General features: G+C 39.7%; 1 protein-coding gene across 1 annotated transcript in view; it reads right to left on the bottom strand.

Moving 5' to 3' along the window:
• Positions 1-22,042, bottom strand: part of T265_10580 (hypothetical protein) — a gene marked incomplete at both ends in the record, with an annotated part of 82,489 nt that extends 60,447 nt beyond the window's left edge. The window contains 2 exons of the mRNA XM_009176995.1: positions 15,960-16,009; positions 21,948-22,042. Coding sequence (XP_009175259.1) covers positions 15,960-16,009; positions 21,948-22,042 — 145 coding nt within the window. The remainder of the gene's footprint in view (positions 1-15,959; positions 16,010-21,947) is intronic.
• Positions 22,043-25,145: the final 3,103 nt, after the last annotated feature.

Below are 25,145 nucleotides of genomic sequence, written 5' to 3'. Positions count from 1 at the left end.
ATTTGAGAGCGTTATCGACACGCGAATCTCATCGTGGAACTCGAAAGTTATTAAAAATATAAAGAGGCTTGGTAACTGCGTTGCCTCCACTTACAGTCTTTCAAATAGTCATAGCCATGTACTCATTATTTTGTCAAAATTCGAGCAACACGGAAACGGGAAGGATGTGGATTTATTGTAAAAAAACTCATTCCCCGTCCAAGAAGCAGCTGTCTTTATGTTCCAAAAATTTCAGCTAAACACAACTGCATGTCAAACTGCGGCGGGACTAAAACAGCAGGATTATGTCCTTTTTGTGAACCTCTATTGACACAAGTATAGCGTACAATATTAAACAAGCGTTAAGTGGGTTGTTCAGCTAGGAAGTGAGAGGAGGCTTGTCAAAAGGATCGGCTACGTGCAGTGTTTTGAAGTTTCCAAATACTTATAAGGATGGTCATGCGGGCCCATCCAGAAATTGCGCACATTCCGGAGGGCTGATTGGACAGTGGCCGCATTCTTTTTGCCGCGTCACGTCATGGCTGTTCCACCCCAAACCTTTTACCAAAAGAGGTTCGGAGTGTTGACTGAGCAGTGGACAACGTGGTCAGCGAACTGAAGTTCCTTATTCTGAGGAATCAGAGAAGTTCACTCTGAAGATCCATGCAGAGACGTTGACCGCTTCGGTATTACGTTTGGAACAGTTTATGCTCGTATGCGCTCGTGAAATAGCAGAACAAAGTCATTTTTGAAACTTTATTGTGCCAGAAGTAGTTCAACCTCCCGGAATCACGAGTCTTCGGAGAGGCCAAACGCCCCTTTGACATCAAGGAGAACTGCCATTTTTTGGGGTAATATGCGCGAAATTCCCCAATCCCTAGAGTGCTGCAAAGAAATAAATAACTCAAACCCAATTCTGGTGCTCTCGGGAGTGATGGGCTAGGAGCCACAATATTGCAGAAGCAAGCAGTTGTGTCAACCTGCAATAAAGCTTATACCCCTGTAACTTCTAGCATCGTTTCCAAAGTCTGTAAGTAAACGGAAGATGATTGATTAGCCTTATTCCATCTTGGTTTCAACAATATCGATGAAGACAAACAAAGCAGTTGGGAGCACACACGACTTAACTGTGTAGTGGAGCTTCAGATCAGAAAATAGAGAAAGGTCTATTCTCACAGACCATAGCTCGGGTTGAGCTTTGTTTTCTCCGAAACTGGTCAGCAAAATGAAGCAAGAAATACTCTTTTGATGATGATGAGGGAGTGTTTCATGTCAGCTAACAAAACGGGCGCCTGTCCTGAATAAGCATACATTGACCAAATATCGATCTTTCTGCCCTTTCGCATACAAATTCGAACACATCTGCAATGGGGACCTCTTTTAATCCTATAGCCACTTTGATAATGCAGAAGCGGGATACAAACGTAGCCCGGAGATATATGAGAAAGTTAACGGTTTTCAACAGAAGCAGTAGCCAGTATGTTATTATCCAAATGACGTAGCAGAAAAATCACGTTTCCGCCAACAGAAAATCAAGTTTGAACCCATTCTCACTGATCTTTTCCAAGAGGATTCTCTCGCTCGAGATACCGTTTTTCCTTCGCAGCGTTGCCTTAAATTAAAAATGAATTAGCAGTTACGTGCAGTAGAATTGGTCTAGAATGCACTCTTGTGTTCCTTATAAGGGATTTCCGTATTTTTGTACACCCTGTCATGCCGATGACGTGTTCGCACAATAAGTTAAGTTGGGTTTGGAATTCTGCCGAATTGGCTTTGTACTCAGAAAATCATTCTACTTTCGGTTGAGCGGAACATTTCGCCTAAATGAACGTTGCTGCTTACAGGGTGTCTCATTGCCATGGTATTCAGTTACCCATCTTTCCATAATGTGGTCTAATACCATAAATATCTGAGCGTTGATGGAATATCGATTTGTACTTATTTTTGGGAAAATAGATAGAGGAAATGATGGAATATCGATTTGTACTTATTTTTGTGAAAATAGGTAGAGGAAAGGAAGATCAAAAAATTATTCTAACGCGACTGGTAGTTCCGAAACGCAGTTCGCTAGTATCCCGTTTGTAGGGAACATAAGTTCACACATCATCTGATAAAAGGAAAGAAATAAAAAGAGAAAACGGATGGACCTGTATCAAACAAACATTGTCAGATAGCTGACGCAAACGGAAGGCTAATAAATAAATTCTTTTTGATCTGCTATTTTGGAAGCAGGCCACACAAACGAGCCTCTGTTTACTGGTTGGCGGTGCTTAGAAATATCGGCCAGAGCGAAGTCACTAACAAAGCGGGATTACTTCAGATTCCGTCAAACCCCATAGTACACCTACCAAATTTATCTGCAAGAAAACAATCAAATCTTCAGGAGGATGAATTGTTTGTTATTTTATACGGTCATATTTCCACGACAACCACTACAAAGTATGAGTAGATTTAAAAGTGCAATAAAAATCTTGCAAACTGAAGTGAAATTCCGGAATACCTAACTGAATTAGAGTCTTGGGCTTCCATGTAGCGGAAAGCTACCTTATGATAGTAAATTTGTGTTGCTTGACTGAACCGTCGCTCATATTGTCCTGAAAGCGGGTTCACTTCTTTTAAGGATGCGTACGTTTTCCGCGTCATGCACTTCAATGAGGCGAAAATGCTTGTGGAATTCCCTCTGATATTTCTGACTGAAAGCTTCTTTGAAAACCTACTGTGATATTTGGCCCGAAGACGAGGGTAGTGACTTTGCTGGTAAGGTAGGAATAATGTTTTAACCTCAATGGGGTGTTTTAAATCAATTTACTTATCCATTTAACCGCCCTGACCGAATCCCGAATGAATTTATTATTTCAGGTTAGTCCCTTTCTAAAGGTCGTGTTTACCTTTGTTATAAGGTGTCAATGGTGACCACCACACGAAGGGCGAGACAGTTCGAGCCTGACTATTCGCACTGACGTTGGTTACGTGACAGAACGTGATGTGCGATATGAATTCAAAATGTCCAGCTAATCACACTACTCATCCAACTAGATGAACGATGAGTATTCGTGAAATTTATATGGAAACTGATTTCTTGATATAGATTGACTTTCTCAGAAAAAGAAATTCCCCATTCACAGCTCTAAAGTGCATCAGGAGGCCATATAACGATGTTTTGTATGTTTTACTGCCCGCACAAATTTACTGTTGTAGGTTTCACTGTTCTACCCAAACTTTTGACAAGTTAACAATATCAAAATAGATTAAATGTTTTCAGTTCAAGCACTCAAGATAACTGATCAACAAATCATCTTATATCATGAAACGTATGCCCCCGCAACTCAGCTATCCGGCATTTTGCAACCTCGTAGGATGTTCAGACAAGGAGGAAAATTGGTCATTCCCTCCGTAATTCAGCCAAATATGCTGTACAAAACCGAAATTTGCATATCATCGTATACACTTATTTTGATGCATCCTATCCTATATCTCCCAGTTCAGTGTGGACTCTAGGAGGGCATTTTCAGAGAGGAAAATTGAAGCCCTCGAAAGGCTCTATGCATGCCACGCGTAGAGAGTTTTTTTAGCAGTAATGGCTTGGGAAGGAAAACCCGATCAGACGAAACGCTAAGTTCAATGTAAAGGTTTTATTGGGAGAGTGGTGTTCGATCACTCCAGCCTGAAAGCCTGTCACATTAGGCGTGTACGGTAATTTTTAATAAAACTTAGAACTCTTGATGTGCTTGTCTCAGTTCTGTTGTGAAGATCAATGACTAGTCAGGCAGAACTTTTCTAACAATCAACCAGTAGTCAGCCGTTTGTCTACAGTGGTCACCAGCTTGTTAGATTTTGAATTCAAATTTAATTTGATAGCAAACACAAACGTAAGTGCCGAGACGGCACCTGGATTGTTAGTAAAAACTCATTGTATATGGATATATATATATACTCAACGTATTTGTGATTTGTCCATCTGTGGCTCACTTTCGTAAAAGGCGTGCGTTTGCTGAAAGGAAAACAGTGATTAGAGACAAGATATGAAAAATGGATAGATTTTATTTATTCCTTCTTCTGAGGCTTAGAAGTCCCGTTTCAATGGCATACGTTCTAACGAAGTCTGGCAACATCATATGTTGATTGTGAATGAGTTTGCATCAGCTAATAAGTGAATATCTAAGTAAGCTAACAAGCCTGTAAGTCGGTAAGTAGTAACGAAGCATGTAGATAATATGCAGGTAAGCAAGTGGTAGATCGATGAGATCCAATCACTGGCAAACTACATCGAGGTTAAATGGCTAGCTGCTAGTGTTTGAAAATTGTGGTGCCCCTTAAAACTTAATCAGCAGGGCGCTCAGGGCAGTATTCCTGAGGTTTAAGTCAAACCGGTCTTGATTATTGTTGAGAGGACACTTGGTGGGTTCCAGCTCCTGAAAGCTGATTCCTGTCTACATCGGTTTAGAATAATTAGCTAATCATTGGAGCTTTGTATCACAAAACGAATAGCACCACAACGGTCTTAATTAAGCTTCCCACTGCAAAAAAAATAAAATCAAGTTTTTCGTCACAAATTTCGGCTTTAGTCTCTCAAATCACACAACACACAAGTCAATACACAAAACAACTTTGGATGCGCCATCTCTGTCAGCGAGCAACACAACAGAGCGTTAATACTTTTTTGCCAAAACGTTGGAACTATAACCACAGAAGTGTTTCGAATCCGAACGTTTAACATGTCGATCATATCGGTACGTAAAACTGAAAGCGCATAATTCAGTCTCAGTCTAGTGGTTTACCTGGCCAATGGTGATGACTACCGAAGTAGCTAGGTATACGCATTCACACGCTAAATCCAGCCGATATAACCGTCAATGATCACCGTTAAAATTGGCTGTCTGGTACATTTTAGTTAGAAATAATTGATGAGAGCGGCCATTTGACACTGAAAATATTAGTGACAGTTTGGAGACCTGACCAAACCTGATACACGTTTGAAAGACCACGCCATGAAATAAACGGTTTTTGCCGTTGAACTTTCGTAACTGATTTTGGTGTCCAAAATGGATTAGAATCAAGCGCTAAATTGACGTTTCGCAAACAGAATACTTAAAATTAGAAAAATGTGGCTCGTTTGTTCACTTATTGTTCAGTCGTCATCTCATGCCTGATAAACTTCTACTGTTTCCCTGAAAAACCTGAACGGTAAAGGTAATCCGACAAATTTTTTAAAAGATCGTATGTCACAAATGAAAAAACTAACAACATTTCGTTCTCTTTGTTCATTTTGTAAGCTATGGAGATTGCGAAACGTTAGACCTCAGTAGACAGTATCATTGTGAATTAAAATTGTCTGCTCTTACTGGAATGAACAGCTATTTAACTGCAAGCAGTCCCTAGTTGAGAAGACTGAGATACTGGAACGCACTCCGACAGCCAAAGCCGGCCTGAAACCTGATGAATGCTGCTGAAAAGTTATTCTTATCACTTGGTGGAAAGATACACACAAAGAGGCCAAACACTCCGAGAAATGGTCCATCTGCCGCGTAATGAATATCTTCAAACAGTTCTTTTAGAACAACCAGGTTACTAAATGAAACTCGATCACATTTCCCGTGGTAAAAGAACGGCTTTTGTAGATACGTAAAGTGGTGACATGACATGAGAACTCGGCCGAACAATCAGCGACAATTTGGAGGTTCTAGCTCAGCACACCACTGCATTGTCACATCTGTGCCCTTACACGGTCAGTGACTGAAATCCCAATGGCAGATGAATCTACACAAACTATACTCAAGTCAATTGTGCCTAGCCCTCGACTAACTTTGTTTCGTGGAGAGTATAAAAATTGCGGAACAAACTATTTTGGAAAGCTTGGCTTAATGAAACAGAAGTAAGCGTTCATCAGAAAACTGTGTAAAACTTTGCAGGCTTCATGGAGGAACAGGCGCTGTTTCTGGATGGTCTAATTTTAAAAACTCTGTGCGCACCAGTTGATAAACATATTGATGAATAATTTTATTGATCTGTTTCTCGGTGCCTAATGAGCATAATGACACAACGCCATTAGCAGTCATGTTGTATACCGAACCGGGAGTTTAGGAGTGCTTCCTACCCCCAAACACACAAATCTCTCTTAACCAGGGGATCGCTCTCATGAACCGCGATCAAACTAATATTTCAGTTGCTGACCATCCATGCCTGGCATTAGTTTATTGTCACTAGTTCAGATTGAGGAAAGGACTAATTTGTATGCTCATAAATTTGACTCTTGGTTTCTTGATCAAACTAAATACAGACAAACACAGTAAATTTGCACCCAGTTCTGACTAAACATAACTCTTCACTCGCAAATTCCACGCATCCGTAGGTTTATGAGGTACTGTTCGCGTATTCGCAGGCAGAAGAAACATGCTCCCTGGTAAACCGAGGCTTGACCTGACGAACGCTTCGTTCATCGAATATTAGACAAACAAATTTCCATCTTAATGACCTAGGCGTTTCTTGGTGATAGTCTTAGCCCCCGGGATCATTGGTAGACAAAAACGTGAGCTCCTTATTTAGTATAATGTTGTTGGTCATTTGCATAATTTGTCATTTCATTTGTTCCCAAGTCACAGGAAAACGACTTTGTTAAACACCATGACTTCCTGATAATCCACCCAAGGTTAAAAATAGGTGTCCTGTTAAATGCCCCAATTTCGGCTGTGCTTCTCAACTGTTAGCTACTACGTCACGTAAAACGGAACCAGGATGTGCGTGGCATCCTCGGAAATGAAGTCACGCAATAGTAGTTCTAGATTAAAAGTGGGCGAACATTAAGGCCGACAGCAGACAATTACGACATCTGAGTGACATTGTGTGCGTAAAATAAGCTGCGTCACTCCTATATATCCAGAGTCTCAGCTGCACCACGACTAACACGAAACATTTCAGACTAATAGACGACTCATCTGCTACTGTGCACAAAATTTTCCGTTGCAAAGCAAACAGCTGTGGTTTTAACTGTTCGGCTTGTGTAAATTAGCCCACATTTTTCTACGATTTATTCATGCGACGAATGAACCTAAATGCCGCCATAGAAACGTTTCTCATTTTCGAACATTTATGGTGCTCTAATATACGCTGTAGCGCTTTGAGTGGTGGTTCTAAGTTATTTACTACATCTTTCGGAAAGATATCCCGGAATGAATTCGCTTGAAGCCAGGGCCATCAAGATACTTCTTGATTCACGTGTGATTGGAATGTGTTCACGCATTTATTAGGTCATCGTCGTACGGTTTGGTGCAGCCACACAAAATACACCCTATGAAAGTCCACTTTGTTGGATCATGTAATGTTTTCGTACACTTTCAAACGAGGTGGGTTGGATATAGTTGTGGCGGCAGGTTCACCGCTAGTTATAGGTATATTTAAAAGCTGTAGTCGAAATTCCCTAGTTTTCTTCCATATTCCATGTATTTTTCCTGAGCATCTCAACAGATTCCGGTGAGAAGATTCGTTCGAAATTTAGCAAAAGGCATGCAAGCGTCCTTCATGCGACAGTCCAAAATGCGGTAAAACCATGCTGGCTAGCAATTGGTTCACCTTTTTCTCAAACAAAACCTACGAAATGTTTGAATCTTCCACATGTAAGCGAAAACCAACTAAATAGTTCTCTTTCATTCATATTTCTGCTAGTCTTATATAACTCAAAATGGCATTAGCGTGACATATCCCCTGTTTTGGTTTATTCAGTTTTCCCAGAAGTTAAATCTTATTGATGATGGCATCTATTTAAAATAATTCTCAGCAAGTAAAAGGACAAGATTTCATGAAACCTCGTGGCGTGTATGTCAAGTAAGCAATTTAAATCGATGGACTGATAGATAGATAGATAGATAGATAGATAGATAGATAGATAGATAGATAGATAGATAGATAGATAGATAGATAGATAGATAGATAGATAGATAGATAGATAGATAGATAGATAGATAGATAGATAGATAGATAGATAGATAGATAGATAGATAGATAGATAGATAGATAGATAGATAGATAGATAGATAGATAGATAGATAGATAGATAGATAGATAGATAGATAGATAGATAGATAGATAGATAGATAGATAGATAGATAGATAGATAGATAGATAGATAGATAGATAGATAGATAGATAGATATAGATAGATAGATAGATTGATAGATAGATAGATAGATAGATAGAACCTTTTATTTGGCCCCTATAACGATGTGATATTTACGTATTCTCATCGCAAAAACGGCTGATAGTCTTCTCAAGATCGCATATAACAAAACGCAGGGAACAGAAAACGTAGAAAATACCATCTGAATTCAGGCTTGGAGGATCTCATAAATAGTGGACCAATTGAGTCAAATCGAAGCATAATTAAGCTTGTTCCAAGATAAAGTGAGAAATTGAAGGATGAGATCCGCAGAACAAGGACTTTTCTTGAGAAATCCTAGGCACATTCAGAAGAAAAATAAGAGAAAGTGAACTATCATGTCCCGCCTATGCGTTCCATTGGAGCTGGAGAAGATGCACGGCGGCGTTAATTTTTCCAACTTTGTGAGTCAGCTTCAGACAAACTGTCACCAAACTTTCGCTTGTAAAGAAATGGAAGTGCACCTCTTACAGGCGCAGTGTTTATGTCCACTAGCCTCCAGCACACTAATTTAATGTTGTCGTAGATTTATATGCTTATCACTTTCGGGGGAAAGACGAACACTAAATCCCACCCCCTACAGTATCTATAAAGCTGACTCACTCGTAGCTGCATAACTGTCAATTGTGGAAACAGGCTACTTCGTGTACCATATACTCCAGTAGAATTTCTGCTCGAACTTTGCTAAACTTTGCGGTCAGAGTATGACACAGTTGACATTCCATAAACACGTGACCAATCTTCTACTTATTTGGTGCGGTTTATCGCCCACTTCTCGTCCATGAGATTGAGGGTACATGTATAATTAAGTTATTTCAAATCATTCAAACCAAATTTTTTTCCACAAATTATTCTGGATGACCACAGGAAGGTGTCATCGTCTTTACCTGGTATAACCTTGAAGGCGTGTGTTTAACCGCGTTTCTGATGTTTTCTGAACCTCAACTTTTCGTTTGTCTCCATAAGCGAGGATTAATGGGTGAAGGAACCAGGTGATTATTCAGTCATTATTCAAACTTACCAAACCACTCACCCAACCTGCATGGCAGGTTATCTAAGTCACAAGGGTGCAGCAAAGGAACGACTCTCCAAAAGACAGAAAACAGATGGTCCGATATCTACCAACCTCAAAAATAGAACCTGATCGATGGATTGAAGAGATTTGATCGGAACTCCGAAAAAGCTCACTCATAAATAAGCGGGCTTAGAAGAGGACTCCTATTTAACGATTCGGTTGTTAAATTCACTCTGTGCTACTCTTGGCTACGCATGTGTTGGCCGCTCTAGCGCTGTCAGTGAATTGCTCTGCAACTGAACATCGCTATGCGTATCAAGGTTTGAGACGTAGGTTATCAGTTGATTCATGTATCAGTATTTTTATCATAAAACACTACACCTCCGAAGTACTTTAGCCTATTTCATTCTCATGGCCCCTTTCTGATAGGAAGTACTATGTTTCGATGGTCCCTAAACACTCTGTTTAGCATCAGAGAATCTTAAAAAATCAAGTACGTTTGACTTCTTGCGTAAGAGCTCTTTTCTACCGATAAGTGGTTTGCTTCGGGCTAAATCAGTTTGCTTTTACTCACTCTGAAAGAACATCTAAAGTCCTTAGGAAGAAAACTCCCGAAAGTGACAACAATATTCCCGTTACTGTGGTACTCTGACCCGACCAACCGCTAAGAGCTGACATTCTAAGCACCCAAGGAAACTCCAGTATATGTACTCTTGGTTCCCAATTTGGCGCTATATCCCGTAATCATAATTGGTGTGTCCTTTTATAGAAATATTAATCTGATCGTGGTATATGGTTCCACTGAATGAATCGCACTAATACCAGCAGAAAGACTACAACGTAATACAGAAGAGAACGCAGGCAGCCCAGTTTGTAGAACTCATTTTACATTGTTCACTTATATCGAAAATTCCGTTGCAAATTGTTTGCCACCAAACAAGATAATATCTCCACAATATACTTAAACAGGGGTACATCTATATGTGAGCGTCCATCATTGTTCAGCTGACGTTTACGTACCGTCTTTTGGCCTGAGAATTGACCTGCGAGTAACAATGACAATTTACTTAGTTCTTTTGATGCAGCGGCCGAGTACTAATCGGTCGACGTGCGGACAAAGCATAAGCCCGACGTCGTCGATTTCTACCTGGAAGCAACCGGTATATGTACTAATATTATTGGCAGCCTGTATGTAAATAAATAATAAATAATCAAGCCTTGTAAAATGATCTTGTGTACAAGTCTTTTCTTTATCTCACAAGCAAAAAAAGCTGCTAGATTCCCAGCTGCAGCAAAATTGATTACATAATATACTTCTGATTTGACCAGAGACTTCAGCCAAATAACCGTACTGTAAATTAGCACTATGCGAACGCACTCATCAACGAAATGGCCACAGACCGTTCAGTTACGCCGGGGATGATGAGAATGAAAGAAAAAGAGACAAGAGTTAGAGGCAAACGTTCTACCATTTCATTGGTGGTGAATTCTTATGTGCCAGATATAGCATGAATTGAAGAAGCTACCCGACAAATACAGTCTTCCAAATGAAGAAACGCCACTGCTGCGTGGCACAGTCATATTCGCCTGAGCCGCGATCCGGAAAAACGGTTGCGACAGAGTGCGCTGGTAAAGATTTCTATACTTTTTGCCAATCCATGGACTGAGTGGCCCTATGTCGTGTATATGGTTGGACGAAGATAGGTTTACAGGAGAAAAGGACCGGTGACATACGAAGTACCCAGCATAATTTCTAGCGACAAATTTAGGGAGGCTTAATTCACCCAAAAGCAATCTAGCAAACCTCTGATATTCTCACCAGACCAGTGCTCCATTTTACGTTTCGTGGATATTCACGCGTGGTTAACGTTGAATCCTACCCCCATTGCCGTTTGTGTCCACGAATGTTACAGTTTTTGTATCCATGTAAGATCTGCAGCTTCCAACGCAGAAATATTCAAAGAACATTGACAGTCAAATTTTGTTTAAATTCAGCGACAGTATGACCGCAAAGTACTGCGAATTAAATAACAATTCCAAACAAATCCCATTTATATTAAGCTTATATGTACAGAAATAAGCAGAAAATAATTCAACCATACTCCAGCACAAAGTACGATATCAGTAAAGCAGTTGCGTTACAAAACAAGTCTTACAGAAAAAATGGAATCGGCGCCAAAAGTTAACCTGGCTGTTTGAGGAAGACCGACTTTCAAACACCATTATCCTCCTACCTCTTTATTAGCCTCAGGCGTGCACTTATCCGTTACACACCATTAGAGTTTCAACATACCTAGTTTCACGTCAATGGCAACGTGTCGGATAGCGACAAATTTATCAGCGGTCTCCCAAATTAGTTCATCAGTAAATAACTTGCGCGCCGTTAAGTCCAGTTTTTTGCAACTGAGGAGTCGGTTAGTCTACGTGAATAGCTGACAGTGAAATTTGTCTTATGGAGTGCATACTAAGCTGCATTTATTTTACGGTTGATTATTGACGTCAAGCGTCAAATGATAGAAAAAAAACTTAGTCTTCACGCAAAAATGAATCGGTGCGTGATGCTCACCTCAAGTAACCACCAAAGCTCTCACAATTTAGTTTTTAGGTGGGCTCAAAACAAAGTTCCTCGAGAATATAATTCTTAACTGACTTGGATAAACCTTGCGATCTGAAAATGAAATCAAAACCTTTTTCATTTGTTTTGGAAACCAATTTTCGGTCTATTTCTTGAGAAACCCAATGGTACAATGTGAGCTTAAACCAGCCGATTTAATGTCGCTTAAAACAGATTTGACCACATGGCTTTAACATGGGACTAGGAAAAAAGCCGAGTCCGATGTGAACACATTAGGTCAAACAAGAAGAGAAAGAAACGCAAATATACAGATTATGGTAATTTACTGATATATTCCCAGGACAGGCGGTCTAGAACTTCCTCAGAGTACGAACCATATGATGAGTCAAATCCAGAATCAACAGACAAACAGTTGAACCAGAAGTAGTAAGTATAAACAATAACGTGACAAATAATAGCAACCTTAAATGAAAACAGTTTAAAAAGTAGACTTAATAGATAGAACCCTGTACAAACAATCAGTAAGATGCAATAATTCAGGGCGCAGATTTTGAAAGAGCGCATCAAAATAAATTGTCATGTAATCATAAATAGATGATAAAAAATGACCAATCAAAAGACAGAAAGGCGAGCCTAATGCACCACCAATCGCACGCTGGTCAGTCATAAAGAGGAGTAGATGGAAAAAAATGGGCGGAACATAATGAGGCAATCAAATGCAAGAAAAAATATTTAGCGCAACCAAGTTCGCGGACAAACCATTCATTTCATGAGTGAGATGACTTTCAACTAGCCGGTTACATTAGAGAAAACGTGTGCTTTTTAGAGACGCAAGAAATATCTAAGAATTGCCTACCCAGCCGTGACGGAGCATTTGCAACGAAATGGCCCAGCTCGGCAAGCACATTAACAGCCACCTGATCAGCAGCAAACTGACACCTCCACGGTACCGATATTCTAACACTGCATTTCATCCAAAGCCTGGCGACCTTAGTGACATGTGCGCTTCCGCTAAATGTTGCTTTAATGTGCTTTTCATGTTACACTTTCACAGTCTGATTTATCCCAACCTACTTTCTATTCATCCTACTTATGTTTTTGTTGATATATCAGCATTTAAGACTGGGGTCATTATTATGAACGCCAGTCGTCGTAACCAACGTTCATGATTCCGCCTACCGGCTGTACCCAACATATAGCGTTGGCTCACTAATTCCGCCAGGGACACTTGAACGGCACAGTGAGCCCGTCTGACGATGTGCACAGATGGTTATATAAATTTCTCTAATTTCACCAAACCTTCCGGCCATGGGTTGTTTTTCACAAATTGATAGCATTTAAGCCTTTCTACCAATAATCTAATTTGTCGGAAGTGTTTCTGTGAGGAAAACCCCGGCGCGCTCCCGAAATGCGTACAAGTTTAGAGATAAACAATTTCACACTGATCGTGTTTTTTGATAATTACACGCAAAAAGCGGGCATAATTTATGGTTTTTAGTAACCGGCTCCTATGGTTTTTGACGGTAATTATTTAAGTAACGAAGCCTAACATGCCGAGAAACTTTGAGGCAAAATCTTGGAAGTGTGAAGCCATGAATTTATTCGTAAAGATTTTTGACTTCTTTTTCCAAAGTTTTAGGAGCGAGCTGAATGGTTGTAAGTGACTATTTTGTGAACTGAAGACCAAAATGGTGTAATCATTCTGTGAATTAGAAACTTTACTAACCAACGGTATCACAGATGATATATAAAAATGCTTTTGCCGATGCTCCAGAGGTAAATGTGGAGCAATGGCAGACGCTCTTTCACTTTGGTCCTGAGCTGCTGATATTAGGTTAACAAGTACGCGTCATAGCTGATTGGCTGTCCCATATCAATTAAAATAAGAGGTCTGAAGGCTAGTCGACGGCTCATTGGGCGATGGCACTAGATTAGAAAGACATCCAAGTGGCCCGAGGTTGTAAAACTGATGCTCAAGTTAGATGGCTGTTGTCATTCCACTACCATGAATTCGCACAACTATGGGGTCATAGCATTCATAAACATAGCCGAAAAGCATACAGAGTGGTGGTTATATTAGCCCAATGCGCTCAGTACATGTTGGGATAAAAACCGTAAAAGCACGGTCAATTGCAAGAAGAATGTGAAATATATGCGAATACCCCCAGGGTATCCGCGAAAATTTAAACAAGCTGAAAGTTCACATTCTGATCTCCTGCTCTGAGCATGCCATTAGCAGATTACCTAGGCGGATTGATGGCACCTGGTAACAGTGTCAGTGGAGTGTCTCCTGGAGCTACAGTTTTATCTCTTCAGGGTCAACTAACGGATAAACATAACAATTGGCGCTATATTCAGGCGAGTTTTTATTATGCGATAATGGTTTTTTCGATGGATATTATAAGATACAAACGCCAAAAGGGTAGAGAAAGTACCTCAAGTGCATTACTGTGGATAAAAAATCCCCAGGAAGCTCTAATAAATTTTATCAAATACCTGAGAATTTATGCACGGTTCGTTTATGGTAAATACCAAAAAATGAACTCGTTAGTGAATTTAGAAGATAAAATTCTGGCTGGTTGCTTACCGTATCGCCTGATTCTCAAATAAAACAAATAGAAATTGATTTAATGTGAGTCAACAGATTTGAGATCTTTTCTCACACGAAGATAAAATTCTGGCTGGTTGCTTACCGCATTGACTGATTCTCAAATAAAACAAATAGAAATGCATTTAATGTGAGTCAAAAGATTTAAGGTCTTTTCTCACAGAATAATAAAACTCTATCGCTTTATCTTGTCCCGATGCACGTTGGTCATGTTACTGGTGCTTCTGCCCTAATGCGAACATTATCATTATCCTTTAGCATGAATTCAACAGCTGACATTGGTATATCATTGTGTCCACTGTATAATACTATTTCTTTTTTAACGGTATCACTGGATAAACCCCCATGTCACACTTTTCATTTTCTACGATTGCCGTCTTGCAAGTGTTCACCCCAGTGCCATCAGTTCTTAGAATTAGGCGAGTGACATGAAAAAGAACAAATTCCTTGTAGTTATCGGTTGCCAAGGCCATTTCGTGGGGTTGTACTGGCAAAGACGATATAGCCGTGGCTGATGTGATGACCTTTCTATGGATTGCTCGGGCGGACAAAACATGTGCCACATTTTGAGAACTACTCTGTGAATACAGTGAAGGAGGTCTTGTGTAGAACGCAAACCATGTAAATGTTTTCAACGAACATCAATTTAAGCGATGCTACTTAGCTTCTGAATAGCATGTATCTTCTAGATGTGGAAACGGTTTGCCACGGACCTAGAGTGCATGCTCCTTGTATGGACTGCTTCATAAAGGCTTATCTTTCAGCGCTCTGCTGCTACAAAGTTTAGTCCCTTGCAGGGTTAATGTAGGTACGTGAATATAACACAAATGTAACATTGAAAACTTGTGCTTAACAAAGGTGGATGTCTGATGTGTTGATAATATAGGATCTGTAACACACACATGCACCGCTTTTGAAAATCCAGTCGGATCTGTCAGGATGATTGTTTTATCAGTTAGACACAAATTGATGGAAGCAAGAAAACAGGCTTGCATGCACCAAGCATACAAACGCTTGTGTAGTTCAAGTGCACCTGTGTGAGCTGCAACACATTTCAGCTTGGAGTCTCTCCTTAAGCACTGCGGAGGTTGTGGTTTGATTCACATCCCTGATGTCTGCGTCTCGTCTAAGTTATCTCTGCCAGATGTATTGAATTTTACTAATTTTGCACACCATTTCTGCCGAGGCACCTAATGAACAAGCGGTTGGTCGTCGGTCAAAACTTAAAGGTCTAAAAATCACTTAAATATGCTACATCCTTATTCTGATACACAGAAGTTGCATCAACAAAGACGGGACTTGATCCGAAAAGGAATCCATGGGAAAATACTCATCTCTCCGGGTGAATCATTAAGTTACTATTAAGGCTACGCACTAATGAATGCTGTACCAGCGAAAAACTGTTTGGGGTAGGGTCCTTGTACAAACCGGTGCAAAAATGAATGCAGCAACCAACGGGTTTCCCGATTCCGATGCACTTTTTGGTTTTTCAGTCTAACTACGTCCCACCTAACAGTTTGCCCAAACAGTATCCAAGGCACTTCAAGGTTCCGATGATAGAAAATTTGCCTTTTCGTGCAGCTTATGCTACGCAGAAGCAGCAATTTCACGCTTAGATGCCTAACCGGCTTACTTGCATCATATGTCAGCCACCTAATGAACTCACATTGTGAATGCATGCCACTAGTAAAACGAAAAAAAACAAAATGTCAAAGCCTCATTAGTGCTGATGTGTCCAGTTGCGTCATAACATAGTCTCCATTTTTTTCCGAGGGGCGGTAGCCATTCGTTCTCTCCCAGGGTCGTCAGAATAAAAAGTGCCAAATGCCGTCCACTTCCGTTTGGCCCTGTTTGCGGCAAGTTGTTCATAAGTCATAATTTCCTTTTTCCAGCTATGATTCAAACTTTATTATCCCATCCTAAGTACGGGTCAAATAATTATGTCCTCTTGTGAGATGTACAGAAGGCTACTTTCTCGAGTGTATTTAGTGTATAAAGACGACCGATGAGGCATCTGACAGGAGTGAAAAATGAGCACCGAATGATTTCCTCTAGGACTTGCATCGGCACGCATCAGAGCTGCGCAATTCTTCCTAACTCCAAAACGCTTCAGCACTAGGTAACGACAACGAATCAGGTCGAATCAGAATCGCCAAGTAGCTGTAATGTACAAACAGTAGGCCCCAGCTTGAGCGATTATAAACAATAATCCGGGTATTAGGGTGTTCCTGATGATTAGTTTCCGAACAGATTTCTCTAATAATAACGTGCCACTCGCTAGAATGAAGCCGTTTTGGCAGATTACTGTACGTTTAACCAAGCACACTATTTAACAGAAAGTAGTCTGAGATTCATATTTTATTGTACCCAATTTTTTTTCAAAAGCAGCATCCACCTTTTCGTAAAAGGTGGCCATGCAAACCGAGTTAAAATCGAGCGCTTAACCGCTAATTACCGTTTCCTAATCAGAGTTCAGGGATTTGCTTTTCACAAAAAATCGATGAAGTTACAGTGTGAAGCTTAGAATGTGTGAGAACTAGAGCCTCAAGTTTTAGATAGGAAATGACCAAAGAGTTGCACTACTAGAGAAAGTTTGTCATCAGTTTTCAACATGTAATAAGGAAATGAATCGTAAACACCCACACAAAAGCTTCTAATGCGTCTGGAGTAGTGGATCATGCTAACGATTAGCCTACTGCTCACTTGTCTGAAATTCTACTTCCACAACATCAAAGGTACTGAATTGGTGACCACAACAGTTGTAGAATATAATTCGCAGCTAGGTGTCTCGGATATCACGGTATTTATCTTGTCGTCGTAAACAATGATAGAATTACACATCACTTAAATTTCCCAGTCTTCAGATGGTAACATTGTTAGTGACGCATTTCGGTTCAGCGTATTGGGCATTTCATTTTAGGCGATTTTTGGAACTCAAGAGCTCGCGTGGTGTGCGAAGCAATAAGCGGTTTATTTAAAGGTAATGGTACTCACACATGGCCAGTTCGTGTGAAACTGAAACCTAAATACCAGAACCAAATTTCATCGCCGCAAATAAAAGCCTGTTGACATGCTACTACAGTGTCCCGCACACCACAGTATTTGTTCCGTGGTCTTGTGAGGTCGCCGTTAATGTTTCCCAGTTTGATGGTGACTATGCGAAAAATGCACTCAAATTATGCGGCTGGTAGGTCGTAAACGGTGTTGTAGATACAAGGCCTACACATTTCGCAACTGGAAGACGGATATAGCTAGGTTCCATAAAATCTGCCAAACTACAAAACAAGAAGTTTGTGTTACGGAAACTACTTGTTGGGTAATTAGCAATCTGAATTTTGTGAAGAAACACCACGCGGTGCTTCTATGCCCTAACAAACCTGTATATAAACAGTGCCAGAGAAACCACATTTGGTGCGTTGCGATAGTTTTGCGACATTTATTTTACTCAAAATTAACGGCCGAGCTAATTATTTGTTCTAGGCAGCAGCTGCCGAAACGGCAACTACTGTCAACAGATTTCCCCTCCCTGTTCAATCACTTAAGCTTTAAACTCTCAGTTATTAGTGTCATCGGCTTCCAAGCTTTTGTGAAATGTTCGAAGATAGACGGGACGGCCAGTTCAAATTTACTCAACACTAGAATAATACAACATCATTTTGTATGCTTAGCAAATATGAAACGATATCAAGATATACTGAGGCGAAATCCAGAGCCAATCACATTTCTGCTGTTCTGCTGTATGTCTTATTACATTTTACATGAGGTTTGCTATCCAATGTTTTCATAACCCATTTTGACTCTCTGAAATCTGTCCACGTTGGTGAGGAGCCAGTGTTTGGTAACCGCATGCCATCAAACCACATAAGTTTTTGGGCCATGTATGGAATTTTTGCGGAACACTCCATCACACGCAAACACTTCCGGGTAACCGTAGTGTTTTCGCCAATTGTATGGCGGAATTAGTCACAGGAAAATCAGTCACCGACAACTGTAAATATGGGAAAATTTGTTTTTAAAAACGTTTTCCTACATTAGAAATCGTATTTTACACCACAAATGACTGTGAATTCTTGACTAGACTACTGCAAAACACTTTCCATTTTCTCGGATTGCTATCTGGACTCTTCTTCTTTGATAGATGCCACTGATTGCCATATAACATTTAATGTTGGTCGTAATTGATTCCCTACAACTTCCTTACTGCGCCTCGTGTATTCCAAATATATGATACACCTAATGCTGAACTGAAAAGCTGAGCGGCTATCCTATTATAGGATAAACTTGTTGTGTCCACAAGTGACCATAACAGATTTTTGCCTTACGCGTAATACCAGCATATGCGTATTCTCTCCGTTTTCTCTGGTCACAGTGTTTGCGGCAATTATTTCGTTGAATTATTTCGTTGAAACTCATCTGCTACTAAGTGTGATGGTTAAGAAATATCCATTCCTCTCACAATTTGCAGCAGAGATATGCACATTACTCAGCTTGTGATTGAGTGCAAATTAGCAAAACACCGCATTTGTAATAGAAGATTTATCCATGGGCATGGTACACGTCCACTGTAAACTATTCAGTTGGATCCATGAAGTAGCTATAAACAAATTTACCGCATTCAGTTGTTGCTGCTAAGAGCTTTCTGCATTTACAGTAGACATTATTGCCACCACAGGAATATAAGTTCGATGAAAGTCTGTGAGATTTTCCCAGAACCTCAAACCTGACATGAGCTGAAAGTCACAAGGAATCCTACTGCAATAGTAGAATTCCGTATACCATAGATTACTCCTTCATTAAAATCGGCATTTTGAAAGTTATGAGAGACGTTACCAGTTTGAAGCCACTCGGCAGTACGCGGTTCACAGGGATCCAAGGGAAAGATTGTCTATCAACATAAGAAGAACAAAAGTGCATTCTGTAGTACGGCAAATTTTTCGCTTAATAAATTGTTGTGAACTCGGGCTTTAAACTCGCTCATCGAAAGGTTCTTGCCCCAAAAACAGCAGTGGGTATTTCGCTTAGTGAGAATGGTAAACTGTCTGAATAGTTCTCGTTGAGTTCTTGTAATTCAAGTTTTGTTTTCGCCTAATGAAACAAAACCAGCCGCGCGTTGTAGTCATTTCAGAACCCATGTACCAGCTTGCCGTTTTAGCAGTTCATTTACAAAATAAAAAACTAGGGTCTGCAGACTCTCCCTTGGATATGGATACAGCAAAGTTTATAAAACGTCTGCGGTTTACTCCAGTCGTCCATATTCGCACAAGGTTTGACAACTACTCAAGCTTTCTCGAACTCAGTTCTAGTTATTACGTGGTATAAGGGAGTTATACAATCCTCTGTTAAGGTTGTGATCTCGAGACAAGTAACTGGTTAATTGAACTTAACGCATGATCTAGGCGTCCTACCAGGCATGTGCTGTGTAGTTCGATTCAACGACGGACGGACAGTAATAATTACGGCGTAACCGTACTCAAAGAACTTCACCCGCGTTTGTTCAGTAGTCGTAAATGTGCCGCAAACAATATATTGAATCAGACGTGGGCAGGCAGTCTATATACGCAGACAGTGGTTCTATAAGAAATTAACAGCAAATAAGGGGCGGATTTAAAGAAAGGCTTACGGCTAAATTAAACCTTGGGCAGTTAAGATAACTGGATGGCACAGAAAGGGTAGTGTGCCAAAATGTCGTGCAGTTCAAAGTGGAGCAAAATGTTCAACAACGAACCCAGAGACGAATGTGGATAAATCAGGCTAATAAAGAAGGACAGTTTCTATATAGAGGAAAATGTTGGTAGCCAAGATAGCGTAGATAGCCGTTGGCTTGTTCGCTGATCTGGGCAATTTGATTGCAAACTTTTAATCAACAATCGAGGTGACATCGTCAGTGCGTTATTGGTGAGCGTATTGGTGCGTAGCGGTGGGTTGGCCGTTGAGCGTACAGTAATATATAGAGTTGAATAATATAGAGTTGGTTTTGTATTAAATAGAGTAGTTCAGTCTTGAAAACTGAGCAACCATCAGAAGGGTAATGAATTGATCTAAGGAACAGGAAAACATAAATAATTATGTCACGTAACTGACAGTAGTCAGCACCAATATAACTTACGGTGATGATGACTCTTCACTTACTCCACGTTAATGAGCAGGGCTATGCCGAAAAAGAGGAATACGGACAAGGAACTTGTTGGAAACCAGAATGTTCATCAAGGAAATTCATAAGTTTGTGACCTGGAAGGTTCGCATTTTGGTAACGGATTCAGACGTTTTCTTTCGTATATTTTGATATGAAATATACATCAGTAGGTAGCAAAATATCACGCATGTATTCCACTAGGACAGATAATTTCACTATGTAATCAATGAAATTTCCACCTAACTGATCGATACCTAAATCTGCAATTATCCGGCCAAACTACTCAGGATGGTCTACCAAATACCACCAAACCACTTTAGCGCCATGAAAAAACTTTCAGTCGCAATGACCGAAAGGCTAAGGCAACCCCTATCTGTCAGTAGAAGCGTCACCTAGAACAGATAGGTTTGCATTCCGGCCAAATACCTTCAAAAGTGATCCATAAGATCTAACGTAGTTTGAAGGATGATTTTACTGACCGACCTTAACCACAAATGTACTGCAACTTTTTTCTCTTGACTTATCCATATCGACTCAAGGATGTCATAAATTTTTGAAAAATTCCATTTGAAAATTTTAACATACAAAATATACTGTTTGTAATAAATCAATAAAATTTGCCGAGAACACATCTCTCCTAATTTGCGACGGGTTCTTTTCCTGCAAGCCCAAAACGATTTCCATGCTGGTGCCTTTTATCTCCATGTAACTGAACCTGTTAAACATATGAATTCAAGACCGGTGTATTCCCGATCAGCCTAATCACCTTAGTGTTGCAAAAGAGTTTATCAGGAGGTGAGAGGTCGTAAACATATGTTTTGCTATGGCGGATTTTATTTTTTAATCAAACAAGAGGAAATTGTTGCAGTTCAAAATTTTGAAACGTTCTACTTTGTGTGGTAATGTTTGATTCAGTTTGGTTCATTGTTCCTCAAGAAATTAGCATTTTAAAAGGACGCACGTTTGTTTGTTTGTCTGAGGCAATTAAACTTTTGATGTAGAAGCCAGTTCTCCAGTTGTTTACAAATTAGACAGAAATCATTTAAATTCCACGAAAGACTTTGTAACAAACAGCAGACGAGCATCAAAATACCTTGTTATTTACGTTGTTTTCGTTTTGTTCGTCTTATTCAAAAGATGAGTAGAAAAACCCTTGTCTGTTTCGTAATGGCCGGTGGGTTTACATGTTGTCTACATTTCTTCGCGGAAAGCTGTATTCACTGACACCTTCATCCCCACTACCTGCACCATTTTATTTGGACTTTGGTGGCCTGAAAACAGAGGTCAAACAAATACCAGTTACCAACGGGCGACCGGTCACAAATACTCTTGATAAAATCATTGTTTTTCTCAACTCCATGGGTATAATCCAAGATTGTTATCTTTTCGTTATAACGGAAAATCTCCAACGCTGCAAGAGCCCTTGATAAAAGGCCTCCAGTGCGAATGTGTTTCACAGAGGCAATTCTTTTAATTTATTTCACTCACCTTAAACAGTTGTTCTGCTTGGTCACATGAGAACATTCTGCCAGAACGCTGAACAAGTGTCGGTCAAACTTTGACCGATCCTCGTCCGTTTCCATCGTATCATAAATTTTATTGAGACACAATATTTAATTAAGGAAAGAACTCCAGTTTCGCCACCAAAATCCATAAATATGTTTGCAGAGTCCGATGATTAGTGCTCCGAAAACATTTGAATCTCCAGTGGCAGGAGTAACTAGCCCAAGCTTACAGTCCATTTTGGGAGATTGCATGATACTTTATGAGAACCAACTGTTTCACTGATCTAAAACATTCTGTAAAACTCTTAGAAATACTTCACATTAATCCACAAGCATGCAGTTGTGTCTTCCATTTTGCCGCAACAGTCGTGCCGTCTCTTACTTGCGGGTGTTAAAATGAGACGCACTGGGACGTTTCTAAAATGGATTAAAGTGAATTATATGAAATTTATATCAACAGAGAAACCAAACAATCGTGTGAAAAATTGATAAGAAGTTTTATCTGCGTCAACTATGCTATTTTCCTTGCTTGGAAAAAGGCCAATTTACAAAAAACTCTTGCCTATGGGAAGCCCCTTAAGATAGTCTGCATTAAACCAATAATGGATTCCCGATGACCAGTTGTCACAGATCCTCCAACTGTATACTCTATATGATTTTCCTCACTGTGCTGTCAGAGTTGATATCCTCCTAGAAGTTTGACAGTTTATCCCTCCCGCTAGATTCTATTTTCTTCCATTCTAATAGGTAAGCCCCAGTGGTTGGAAATTCTTTTCATGCATTTGGCAATTCTTTTCCACTCTTCTGTGCATTCTTTTATAAATAAATGAATTTTCTCAAATTTCCTTTTTGTCACAGATTAAATAAGTCCATTCAGCATGTTTCACTGTTGGACATGCACGTCACTGCTTCAAAGACGAGGCCAAAAGACCTTCAAAATTTTGTTTGAAGCCAGAAACGACTGTCTTTTTTATTTCGATTGCATTGTATGTTTGTTAGAAATCCATCTTTTGTTGGTAATTTTCTTCAAAGTCGCTTATGCGTTTCATTGTACGGTAGTAAATGTCAACGCAACTCAATACAGAAATGACCAATCAGTCAATATACTCAGAAAAAAAATCGTCGCTTTCAGCATCCGTTTCCAAGGTTACACGTAAGAAATCCACTTTATCAATTTATTTGAATATTCTTCTTGAAAAATAACATTTAGGAATAATGAAACGACCCACCGCAGAAAAAGACTACTGTGACAGGACCAGACTGGTTGGTTTGCCCTGTCGTATCATCAGTGAACCTGCCACATAAATAATTGCGTTTTCTGGAAATTTTGCCACACATAAAACATTATTTTTGCTATCAAAAGTAACTTTTTTCGTATAAATTACCTGCAATCTCACACAATTATAAACTATGACAGGAGCCTATCAAATAGACTGGTACGGAGCTGGAGTTTGCTTGCCAATGATGCCGGATAGTGCTTTTGGGACGAAATACCAGGCGACCGATGACCAATAAAAAGTGACTTAATCAAAACTGGCTTCCTATCGATAAGTAATGAAGATGTTTTTATGTTCAATTTCTAACATATGGCGTTCGACGAACTTTGTTGAGTAGCCAGCATTCATCATACTCTACCTTAGATTATTCACTCTCTTCAATAATTTATTGAAAAATGATTCTTTCGTTGCTTGCAAGCCTACGCATCAGACTAGATAAAGTGCCCATGAGCTTAAAACTATCAAATTTAGTATAATGTTTGCTTCTTTTTGTTCCATACTTACTCTTCCTTCATGTTTTTTACCTTCGAATTCCAGTTAGATCGAGTAGATCTATTACTATTAGTTTTAATGGCGTTGTAAAATGTCTAAAAACAAGAGAAGGAATAATAAACTAATCACGGTAAACATCAATGCCAGTTCTCCTCCCCTGTTGGCCTATTGTAGACTGAAGATTCAGCTGGATGTCAGGTGACTCCCCAGCAGGTAAAAACCAGGTTGGTGTGCTAATGAGTGTAGTTGTCGAATTTCATGCTATTCTGGTGAAAGTACAAGATATGGTTGAAGGAAACTCCTGGACTGCGCCCTCTTAATAAGACCCAAAAAGGGCTAAACCGGTCGTGGACTGCTGGATTGTTTTGGGCAATCTTATGAGTAGCCTCCTCCATGGGAATATACTGTGAGGTTTCGGATATCATACCAACTAAAAAGTGGGTATCACAATCAGTTGAAGAATAGCACAAACAACGCATTCAGCTATGATTCAGATGGGTCTCCACTAAAAGGCAGTTTATCAACAAATTAGTGTACATGTCTATGAAAGTGACCACTTTACAAAAGCTAAACAACCCGGAGAAAACGCGACTGGCTTTTGAGTACGATCAATGGAAATGTACTGTAACCGACTTATTCAGAAAAATGTTCCACTGAAGATACTGGCATTAAGTTCAATTCTTTAGAGGCTCACTCATCACAGATCAATGACGTAAACCAATTGCCTCACGTTAATATCGATCAACTTGGTACAGGCCACAGTGACTGGCTGACTCCCTGACCTCTACAATATTTGCGTTTGCCTTTGACGGATAGCAATCTTAACAGATATAACCCCCGAAACACTCAATGCGGTGAGAAAAACAGTCATCTCACCGTATATTTCATAATTAATTATATAATATATATGATATATAATATAATAATTAAAATATTTGTTGGAAAAAATGTAGACGTGCAAAAATCAAAACTTCCTTTATTACCATTCAACGGGAATCGGTCATCGCGTTAAGGCTGACATTTTTACAACGCCACAAAGCTTTTGCAGGGGGTTAATATTTCGCTCGTTTCAAATAAACCTGAAACATATTCCCAATCTATCTTAATGATTTGAGGAGAGTAAGTAAAAACAGTTTGGTCGGTCGAAGGCGGATGATCCTAGCATTTCAGTTGATTGGTCTAAACAACAATGAGCTTCGTTATTTGTATGATGGGACAAAACTTCATTAATCTTCTATATAACCATATAACTTTTAATTAAATAGTAAAAATCATGGTGATGTGTAAATGGCTTGACAGTTTGGAGGATAGCGAGTGGTTACAGGTTACCTTTGGTAGAACAAAATTTGATAACAAGAAACACGTAAGAGAGTTCTGAGAAAAGTTTCAATTCGCCCGTTCAACAAGTAAAG

The sequence above is a fragment of the Opisthorchis viverrini genome, assembly GCF_000715545.1.
Source record: "Opisthorchis viverrini unplaced genomic scaffold opera_v5_381, whole genome shotgun sequence".
NCBI classification, from domain to species: domain Eukaryota; kingdom Metazoa; phylum Platyhelminthes; class Trematoda; order Opisthorchiida; family Opisthorchiidae; genus Opisthorchis; species Opisthorchis viverrini.
Note: the sequence above shows the minus strand (reverse complement) of the source record. Positions and strands in the feature narration are given on the sequence as shown.